An 11,724-nucleotide genomic window follows, 5' to 3' on the forward strand; every position below is an offset into this window, starting at 1 on the left:
AGTATTTTAATCTCAACCCATAAAGTTCTTTGTTTTTTCCCTCATGTTTTATTCTTTTTGAATGCTTTGGTAGAGTTCCTTCTCCTCTCTGCCCCCCAAGGTTTTGCCACAGGACGAGTGTGCTTGCTGGAGAGAGGCAGAGAGAGGCAAAGTGAGAAATCACCCTTGAAGGGGGATGACTGTGCAGCAATTCCTCTCCTCCAATGTCCTCTCGGGATTTGGGGCATGCATGCACATGCATACAGCATGATTTTCAAGCCTCTGGGTCCAGGACTTTAACTACAGTCAGCTGTGTGGGAATCTAACACCTTAATAACCAAACCATTGGCTGGCCCCTGAGGTTCTAGTTTTTATAAATGCCTTTTATTTTTAAAAAAAGAACAAAAGGAGTTAACATAATAAAAACATACCACATCTTTGATACCTGTGTTTCTGAAGGTTAATTGTGGTATAACTACTCTATAAATTAAATCTCATTATTTTCATTTAATCTAATTATTTTCATTTTATAGAGTAGGAAATCCTGGCTCACAGAAGTTGAGGCATTTGCCTTGGTTCACAGAGCTCATAAGTGTTCAGAGCAGGATTCAAATCCAGATTCCATTTGGTTGCCACACTTTATTTATTTATTTATTTTTAACCACACACTGACAGCTTCAAAGACTGAAGGATGAGTCTCTTAGCATCTCTGAACTTTTGTTTCCTCACTGCCTTATTGGAATGAGTTAGATCAAGTTCTCTCTTTTTAGTTTTTTAAGAATTATTTCATTTTAAAATGTATTATTATCATTTTTGAGCGCACGCGCCCTATAGCAAAAACCTCCCCCCCCAAAAAATGTGTTATTATCATTTTTTAGGTTGATCAGAGAGAAATGGAAAGTGAGAAGGCAAGCCACCAGGTCCAGGATTGGAACCATGGTCGACCATATGAGAGTTCAGTGCCTTTACCACCACACCACCTGCTGGCCCCAGGTTAAGTTATCTTGAGGTCCTTTCCCTGTCACTTCTAGAAAAAGAGAAGAGAAGAGAAGCAGGCTGGGGCGCGGGTGGGGGAGGGAGTCGAGAAGGAGGCGGGCTGAGAAAAAGGTGCAGATGTTTCCTGGACTTCTATCTCACTTTTGGTGGCTCTACTGATGGATATTACTATTATTACTCACTGTGACTAATCGGGTCCCCCTTTGAAAGTTTATCCTTATTATGTTCTACAGATAAATATGAACTTTGCTTGGTTTTCTTGGTAGTTAAGAAAAATGCAAGCAATTGCAATGGGAAGAGGCAATTTCAAAGGAGGTATACTTTGAAACAATTTAGGCAGCCCTTTTATTTTTTTTTAAGTTATTTATTTTTTTATTTCATGAGTGAGTGAGACAGAGAGAGAGAGAGAGCACGCACACGCACCCCCAATAGGGACTTTATGCCACAACCCATCCCAGCCTCAGCCAGCCCAGAATGATGGTGCATGGTGCCTGAAATACTTATGTCTCCAGTCTCTGGTCATGAACCTAGAACCTTCTCATGTGGTTCAGCCTCACAAAGCATCATGTTTTACTGCTGTGCCACTGTCCAGCTCTAATTCTTATTTTTCAAAGATAAAATGGCACGGCCTCATTATTCTTCACATTGAATTTCCAAGTACTACAGAATTGGACCTATTAAACATAGGAAGTGAACACATGTTACCAAAACCAGAAAACAACTCTTTAGAAAGATTTCCGTGGCCTTAATGGTAGGCTGTTACCCGATGATTATAGCGGATTAGCCCGCCTCAAGACGGATTATAAAGAATGAAGATTTCAGGAGTCAAAGACTCAGAAATCAGATCAAGATCAGAATAACAAGTTTTTCAAAAGGGAGCTGTCCACACTAAACAAAAAATTTTCACTTATTTACAAAGTGTTGAAAGAAATGTGGGCCTCCCACTGGTCTTTCACCAAACAGTCTCTCTCTCTCTCCCCCCACACACATCACATCGTCATTGTCATCATCATCATCATCAGTATCATTTCTAAAAATTAAAATGGCTGGAAATAAAATTGATCCTGGAGAAATAACAACCAACAAAATTAACTTTAAATGCAAAGGAGCAACAAAATTTATTGACTAAATTAAACACAACAGTTAAAATGGCAGTGTCATATTTTCATTTTCTGATGGTTGAATGAAACAAGAAAAGTGCTGTTAGTACAAGTTTCTTACATTCATTAAAAGAATGACTATCAAAACCAGCAACATGCACAATGGTACATATGCACAAAATGGAATTATATCAACAAATATACAAAATACCCAAAATAAAATATTTACAGGTTTAAAAATATAAACATTAATTCATCTATCCCATTAAACCATTGGAGTGGAGAAAGGAGAAAAGACTCTATTGCTATTTAGAATCCTTTTTTAAAAGAAGTTTTTAAAACATAGAGTTAGTTCTAAGAGACAATTTTTGATGCTTTTCAGGGATTTAACATTCTATTATAAAAATAATATCTATAAGCCTACTAATAATTTTCCTCCTGTGCACAAAAATAATACAGCCACAAGCTTGTCCTCAAAGACATGCCTGACTTTCAGGAAAACTAATTATAGAAATGGAGTTTCTTATTTGGGTTTTTTTTTTCTTTTTGCCACTATTTCTCCTATATTACTCTGAGATACTTCGTATAAATAACTTGGGCAAAACCTGAAGTTCACAATGGCCTGCCAGGTAGCCAGTGACAGTCAAAATGACAGGAATTTACTTTGCTTATAACATCAAAACCATTTTCCCTGATATTCTTGATAAATCTGCTATTGTTAGATTCTCCATGTTCAGTTACATTTGGAAGCAACAAAAATGTTGATTACTTTGTTAGAGTTTTTCCTCCTTTATAAATAAATGTGTAGCAGGGGAATAGATAGTTGTAATGTAGGTATTTGAGAAGGTCCATTCATTCCCTCTAGGGCCATTTCATGGCATGTTAACGGGTACTTCCTGTGTGCCTAGTCTATGCTCTATGCTATAGGACCAGATAGTCTTAGTATTCCTGCTTTAGTTTATTAAATTATCCAGATCTGAGAGTATCTGATAAGTTTTAGTGAGTTTCCAATAACCAGTAACCTAGGCTACATTTTACTAAAAACCTATCAGAAACTCTACCCAATTATTGGGTCATTTCCAAAAATTTCCAGTTTACAATTCAATAGGATGACCATCTGTTATTAAATCTTTCACTGTGTCTTATTAAAATGAGGTGTAAAATTCAGGAAAAAAAAGTATTGGATCAGATGTAGGCAGCCTATATATTAGTAAATAAAATAATCTTATTAGTTACGATAGCAATGTAACTTCAAGCTACTTTTGCCAAAATACTGAAAGAGGTATCTTGATATTAAAGAATCAGAGTGAAAGGAAACTCAGGTTGCAACCTGGTAGATTCACTATTAAAATTGCTTTGCTAATTTTATTATTGACAAAGCAATCATCAGATTATAACGTCTGCATGTAGATCTGCCTGTACGTAGTTCAAAATAATTGATAAAAAATAGTCCAAAATTCTGACTGTCCCATGTGAGAAAAAAGCCTGCTAGACTCTGAGACTTATTTTTTTGATTCACATGTAATTTAGAGTATATAAAAGCCATCAAGAATTTTTTTTAAAAAAATTCACTTTTAACTAAAATAGTCATCATTTTAATAGTGTCCACAATCATAAAAACCTAGTTTAGCTCTTGCAGGTCAGAGCTTTGATCATTTTTTTCCCACTTAAAACAAGTTATACAAAAATGGAATCTTATGGCTAAAAATACTTATAATTAAAGCATGAACTATAGAATTTGATCTTGATTCAAATTCTGTCCCTGTTGCTTATTACATGAGTGACTTTGGGGCAAGGTACTGAACCTTTCCAAGTATCCTTTTCTTCTTTTGGAGAAGAAAATCAATACCTACCTTCCATGGTTCTTGTGAACAATAAAGGTAACAATGTAAACTAAAGCACCCAGCATCATCCCTGCACCACAGTAAATACACAGTATATGTTAGTTGTTAGAATTAAATATAAAATACTTATATTCCTGGTGACTGACTTATTGAAGGTATTTAATAACTGTTGGTTAGATGAATTAATTAGAAAATGTAGGCTGGGATTCAGTGGCGGTAGACAGAAAATGGCATGGACTACTTTTGAAAGTGCTTATTGTGAAGTCCAGAGTCTATCAAGGAATAACTCATTTAAACCTGCCATTTAAACAAGCAAAACAGATGATAGGGGTTGGCAAAGAGGAGACATTGGAACTTTTTGTGCATTGTTGGCAGAAATGTAAAATAGTGCAGCTACTGTGAAAAAGTATGGCGGTTCCTCAAAAAAATTAAAAATAGAATTACCATAGGGTCAGCAATTCTACTTCTGGGTATTTATACAAAAGAAGTGAAATGAGGATCTTGAAGAGATACTTTCACTGCTGTGTTCAGTGGAGCATTAGTCACAACAGCTAGGATGTGGGACAAAACGTAAACAGATTTTTATCTATCAGTAGATTAATGTTTGCTTGTTTTTTAGAGTGGTAGATATTTACAATGGAATATTATTGGGCCTTAAAAAAGAAGGAAATTCTGTAATATGTGACAACAAAGATGAACCTCGAGGACAGTCTGTGAAGTGAAATAAGCCAGTTACGGAAGGACAAATACTGAATAATTCCACCTACACGAGGTGTCTAAGGTAACCGGACTCACAGAAGCAGAGTGCAAGGGTATTTCCAGGGGCTGGGAGATGGGGAGATAGGGAATGGCTATTCAGTGAGTATAATACATTTCCAGTTATGCAAGATGAATAAATTAGAGATCTGCTGTACACCTTTGTGTTTATAATGAACAATACCATATTGTACACTTACAAATTGGCCAAAAGGGTAAATCCATTCTATGTTCTTACTACAGTTTTGAAAAACAAAACAGAATACCCAAAGCAACAGAACACCCAGAACCAGGGTGGACTGCACTTAAGAAACAAGTGAACTGCGCGAGGAATGACTGGAATCCCATCAGGGAAGACGTATCACCATGACAACAGAAGAGATTTCTGGCTGTACTTCCCATGTTAATCCTGAGAAGGAGAGGATACCTCCGAAGGAAGGCCAGTTGTTGGCTAACAACTGCAGAATTGTGGCAGGTTTCCCCATTCAGTACTGTGAGCACCATCATCTCTGACATGGAACTAATTTTCTGCTCTGTGGACATGGGTTAGCTTTTTCTATTGAAAGTGATCTGGTAACAGCCCAGTCACCCTGGTGCAGGTGGTAGGGCACCACCGCAGCATACCGGAGCCCTGCTGGAAGGCCCGGGGTTCGGATCCGGTTGGCCTGATCACAGGCACACCTGTGATCCCTGCTGGCTCTAAGGCTGAGGGGCAGGGATGGTGGTGTGACAAGATCCTGTCAAGGGACCTGTCTCTCTGTTTCTCTCTCAAGAATTAAATAAATAAATTTAAAAAAAAAAAAAGAGAGAAAGTAAGTTGGTAATGACATTAAGTAGTTCTTAGCTCTTGTGATACTGAGAGTTACTACAGGGTTTATATCCCTGTCCCAGAGATTATGAACAAAGAGATAGGAGAGGATAGAAAGAAACAGAAAGGATGAGTCAAAGATGTTACAGTAGGGAGATAGTATTTCCTACCCCATATGCTGTTGGGAGGGCTGAGTAAATATTTGTGAAGCTCCAACTAGTGCCTGGTACATAGCAAATACTCCACAAATGTTAATCATTATTATAATTACTACTATTATCTTTATAGGAATTTGTGTAGCTTAATTCATGCCACTCTTCCCAATCTCATCCCACTCTGCTCCACTCCACAAGTAGAAGCCAAAAATACCAACACAAGAAAAGGTAAAATAGGTGAAATAAAATAAAGATGTTTTTAATGGATATTAAGAAAATCCAATTACAGCACAGCTAGGCGTGAGCTCCAAACTGAACGGATTTTATTAAGTATTAGGTACAGTAAATGCCCCATGAATGTGTGTTATGTTGAATTAAAGTAAATACCCATTGTAACTTCTGTTACAATATCCATTATCACTTCTGCCTAACATGTGTTCTGGAAGCTTTGTCACTATTTTAATCTTGCCTTTTTCAGTTTAAGAAGGAACTACTTTCCATAACATACAACTCCCACTCTCCGTCATCCCTTAAAAACATTATCTGCAAGGAGATACCATTTCTAGCAAGTGGCTATTGTTGCAGCAAACTGTCTCCTTTCGACCATTATCACAGTGAACAGGCTTTTGAGAAGCAATCCATGACTGCCATCAGAACATCTTCAGAGCAGGACAAGGTCTCAAGACCCATGACCGCCTTTGAGAAAGAGCCGCATCTGGATCCCACCCTGACCGCATTTCAGCTGGCTGCTTTCTGTGTGTGCTTGCCTTCCGCTTCCCCACACAGGCTCTCTAAGATACCATTCTGCTCTTCTAGCCCTTTGGTCCCACACGGTTTCATAAATATCTCTGTGTAGTGCATCGAACATTTATAAGGCTGAATTTACACGAATAAAAACTGTCCTTCGTCCTTGCTTGGCCTGAAGAAGAGGAAAGGGAAACGGGGTTACAGTGAGGTATCTGGGTTTCTCCTCTCACTTTCTCGAGATTCTTCTAATTGGCTCTTTTTGGTAGCGAGGAGGGGCAATTGTGATGCTCTTCCTTATGTTTAAGAGTATCAGCTGGACTCATTTCTTAAAAATGATAAGGAGCACAAAGTATATGTGTGTGCTGGAACATGTCTCAGTGTTGCCGAAGCACCAGGGAGCCGAAAGAAAGTTAGAATGACAAAAAGCAGGACTGAGTTTCAGCACACAAATGGTTTGAACATGCTAATGGCCTGTGAAGTGTCCCCTTCCTGCTGTCTGAGGGTACCAGGCAAATATCAAAACAAACAGAGAGACAAAAAGCTACATCAGTCTCTTCATACAAAGATAACAGTAAAGAGTACCTTAAAAATGAATCTGACAAAGATGTAAATAATGACAACTTTTACAAAGTCCAAAGAGATCTTAACACTTGATATAGCCTTTTGACCTGGATAATTTTGTCAGCAAATGACTATTTGCATATTCATTTAAATACAAATACTTGAACACTACTTCTGAGATTAATGAGTAAATTCTTTAAGCTCAGTAAATCACCATCTTCATAGGTGGTAAACTCTTTGCATTTAAATAGCCAAATTATTTGTGAAAATGTATCTAACTGGAAGTCTTTTATGTTTTATATCCCATTGTTGTTATTAAGGTACCATAAAAATATCTATTTCCTCATTTTAAAAAAATCTACTTCCTATCCTGATTATTTAAGATGCTGTTGTAAAATGTTTCCTTGGTGCTAATGGAAGAATAAAAGCATCAACCCCCATCGATACTAAAGCACAGTGTTTCGAATCACATTGCATGCGTCATGTCAATATTAAAGTCAGGCTGTCTTTGTGCAGAGCTATTTAGCTGGCTGATACATTCCAGTCCAACAACTGATTTGGCTTTTTCCTCTCTATTTTGGGCAGCTTTGACCAAAGGGAATTAATCAACTGCCTATCTTAGAATCCTACACACACAGGAGAGGTGTCATGAGCCCATATCCAATCCTTCCCTGAAGAAAAAAAAAAAAAAAAATCAGCAAGTATGGGTCTGTAAAACCCTCACAAGTTTCTTTAGATAATGTATTAATAACAATTGGAATAAATCTGTTAAAAGACTAAAAAATAATCTCCAAAGGAGAGAAAGTAGCCCTTGGCACAAGAAAGTGACTGTGATCACTTTCCTATGGTTGGAAATGGTTGACCTCTCACCTCTCCTGCCACTCCAGTGATTTCCAAGCAGATCACTGAGGCCCGTTCATTGATAGCCTGAATCTTTCATTTAACTGGTTGGGATGTGATTTTAAAGATATAAGGGGGGAAATATGGAAAAAAGAATGAAAAAACTATTTTAAATCTTTCATAACAGGTTCATTGACAGGCCAGGGGAAATTAAGGTAAACTTCAGAAACGTTTTCTTTCACTTAAAAAGAGAAGACACACTACACCAAGCGGTATAAATGCATTCTTACGCCCTAACATTGAGAAAGCGTCAGCACTTTCTCTGAGTGCTTAAGAAATTGATTGCCTTTACTATTAGGATATTCTCACCAGATCTTCAGGTTCTTGTAACTTTTCTGTCCAACTGAATGAATGAACAAATAAAATTCTGCAATTGTGTTGTGCAAAGGAGACTCTAAGCTTTGCAAGAAAATGCAGAAGAAGGAAATAAAGATCCTCTGTTTTACAGCAAGGAATAAAATTTATATGCTCTCCATTCGCTGGAGGAGAATGAATATATTTTGAGTCTAAATAGTACTGTCGGCATTAAAACGAGTTTCAATCTTTCTCAAGATGGAAATAATTTCTAAAATGTCTCCAAACCCACAGTAGACATCTTCTGTCTGTTAGTGTGTACACAGTTGAGTGTATGAGCATGAGTGAGTGCAAGATGCTTGTATGAATTTCTGGTAGTGGGTTTCAGAATGCTTAAGGCTATGTCTGGTTCTAGGGCCTCATTTGTAGACATGAAGAAATTAAATATTAAAACATTTCTTTCCACTAACACTAAGGAGCCGAGACAATGCAATAAAAGCCAGCAACCTGACTAGTAAAGACATTCAGGAAACCTCTACCACCCTTCTCATTGAAGCATTGCACATTTAAAATGAGGAACAACCTGCTTTATGCTACTGGCTTCAATTTTTTCTCCTTTGATACTAGTTTGTTATTCCTTTCATATTACTGAAATATGTGTCCCTATATTTAACTTGCCTTCTTCCCTTACAAAACAGAAAACCAATCTAAAAGGTATGTAACAGTTTCTTACTTAGGCCATCTCCCTGGAAAACGGGTTCTAAAGAACTGTTTATGTCATTTATGTATGTGCGGGTTCACTTGGATTTGTATAATCTTCCTGAAATGATGAATCACCTCCTAACAGAAGCTCTGGTTTTTTGATTAAATACACTGAAGTGCATTTCAGAAAGGATATTAACGTAATCATTAGACACTGATAGCATTCTAGGAATTGCTTCATTTAATCATTCAAACTATGTAAGCTTATAATAACCCTCTCCAAAATAAATGTCTTATGTGAAATGGTCATGAACATATATGAATAAACCACTTCCAAAAACCCTGGCATAAAGTGTTTAGGATACATAAACTTGCCAATCTCATACTCTGAACACACATGTCTCAGTCATAAAGCTAAAAAGCAAAAGTCAAACGATATGAAAAACTGTATTTATTTTTACTGTTTTTCTTTATATGTTCCTCATTTTGGACTCCCCATATTAAAGAATGACTGGATCTAATTTTTTTTTTAACAAAAGTAAAATCTCTGAAAACCCAGGTTTAGGGTGAGAAAAAATAGACTATTATGCAAGACCAGGCAAAACCATTCCTCTGAGACATGAACACAATAGACTTTCTTTTTCTTTCTCTCTTTCTTAATCAGAAAATCCATATAAAACCAAACCAGAATTGCTTCAGGTTACAGTACAGAAAAGAACAGCAATGGTTGGGGGATAGCCATCATATGGAGCTGTATGACCGGATTTTACATTCTAGATTATTGATATATTATGAAATGTGAGCAGTGGGATCACCTGTAAAATATGCATTATCTACACATGAGAAGGTTATAGTTCATAAATGCTGAAATACTGTCTCTATTGGCATTTAGTGAACACTTTCCCTGATCACAGTTTCTGCACTGGGTGGGGGTGGGGGTGGGGGGGAAGGCCAAAACTTGCTCTGCTGAGCCATCTACTTCTCCCCAAGCAAATGATCTAAACCAACCAAACCAAAACTCCTTTTATTTTCCTAGTGCTAAATATTGACCTATTAGCATACATAGCAACTGAAAGTAGGGATTTTTTTTTTTTTTTTGTCAATCAGCAATCCCCTCTGCTCAGCAGGTAAATACCTGGCTCTTTCAGCTTTGCAGGTGTTTTCCACACAGTGACACAGCAAAGGGTGTTTGGTTTAGTTTTGTTTTTCCTGGAAAGGAAAAGGAAAGAAAGGAGGGAAGTTCGGAGGTGTCCTGAAAGAGGAGAGCTCTGATTTTGCAGTGGTGTCTCCTGGGCCTCTGCACCTTGCACAGCCCAAGATCCTGGCATGACTCTTAGGTTTGGTTAAGTCCTGTTTTTCTGCAAAGGCAAGTAAAGGTGACTTCCGAGTGTTCAGTGCATTAAAGAAAAAAAGAAAGAAAAATAAATTTTAAAAAAGATTAAAAAGAAAAAAAGTGCTTGACAATAATTATCAGGGACTTATCTTGAGAGGAGAATCCCAGGTGTACACCTCCTCCCTGGTGTATCCTGCCTGGTTCCGGTGCAAAGACCTCGTGGGTCCAGGCTCTAGAGCAAGCTGGTTCTAAAAGACATTTTTTTAGGGGAAGTACAACTTTAGTGGTTTCCAGGGAAAAGTTGTATTCCTTGACATGTGGCCCATCCACCTCGGCCATGGAGGCCTCACAACTTTTTGGCACTGTCGTGGCACGCCGCTGCCCTCAGGGTGGTTCCAGCCAGGCCCCGGTTGCTCACCCGGCGGACGAGCACTTTGGAAACCGGGATTTTGGTTCTGGGCATCTCACTCCTGGCAGGTTGCTGGTGCACAACAGGATGGCTGGATGGAAGGTTCGAGAGATGCTTGATGCTTATGGGGATTTTCGAGTCCTTCAGCAAACTGCCCGGTGTTCGCAGTGGACAGGTGATGGTGCCTGGAGACACGGGCTTTAACCGGGACAAGCAGGACGTTTCCTCGTTGGCGGGAAGGACCGCCGGGCTGGCATCCGGGTCAGTGTAGAGATCATAGAGGGCGTCGCCGCTGTAGCTATCCCGGGGCATGGCCGCCTTCTTACCGCCGCTGGTGCTTTCTTCCTCCGGGCCGGGGGTGGTGGAGTCCCAGTAGCCCTCGTCACTGTTGGGGACGCCTTCCTGTGGCTCCTTCTCCAGGTGTTTGGGCTCCTCCTTCGGATGGGGCTCAATGGGAATCCGGTTCAGCCTCCTGCGCTTCACTGAGGACACCTCCTTGGCCGCGTCTACACACCTGGCGTCTTTGGAGGTCTCGGGGGCCACCTTGGCTTCCAGAGCTGTCACCGCCTTAGCTGCCCCCTCCTGGGGCCCTTCTCCTTGATCCTCAGTCTGGGAGAGCATGTCCCAGAATTCCTGGAGGTAGGTGTCGTCCACCTCATCCGGGCTGGCCATCTCCTCCCCTCCGCCTTGGTAGGCCACCACGCTGGCGTTCTTTTTAGAGAGCACTGGCTTGCCTGGCCCCGGGGCATGCTTGTCACAGCTGGGACCTGCCTCGTCCTCTTGGTCTGCAATAATATCTCCACAGCCTGTAAGAGAGTCAAAGCTTTTCAGTGAAGTCACGTCAGAAAACATCAAACAAATACGATCTGCCGATGGGTCTGAGGGTGGATCGAGAGAGGAAGGGTCAGGGACGGCAGACGCCCGGCCGCTGCCACATTCGGAGTCGACAAGGGGGACGGTCTTTATCGGAACGTCACCTGTCCTGGAAGCATCGTCGGCCGCGTGGACCTCACCAGCCCCAGGCTCCGGGGGCGCCCAGGGCTTCTCGGCGCGCCGGTGCCCCGCGGCGTCCTCTCCCCGGGCGCGTTGGTCGGTAGGGCCCCCGGGGCTCTCTGCCTCTCGGGAGGACCGGGTGGGTGC

General features: G+C 40.1%; 1 protein-coding gene across 1 annotated transcript in view; it reads right to left on the bottom strand.

Annotated features, from left to right (window-relative positions):
- Positions 1-9,273: 9,273 nt before the first annotated feature.
- Positions 9,274-11,724, bottom strand: part of AMER2 (APC membrane recruitment protein 2) — a 3,146-nt gene continuing 695 nt past the window's right edge. The window contains 1 exon segment of the mRNA XM_027776160.1: positions 9,274-11,724. This exon segment is cut by the window's right edge and continues 88 nt beyond it. Within this exon segment, the coding sequence (XP_027631961.1) occupies positions 10,522-11,724 (1,203 nt within the window). The 3' untranslated portion in view covers positions 9,274-10,521.

Source organism: Tupaia chinensis, unplaced genomic scaffold, assembly GCF_000334495.1.
Source record: "Tupaia chinensis unplaced genomic scaffold, TupChi_1.0 Scaffold000634_1, whole genome shotgun sequence".
NCBI classification, from domain to species: Eukaryota; Metazoa; Chordata; class Mammalia; order Scandentia; family Tupaiidae; genus Tupaia; species Tupaia belangeri.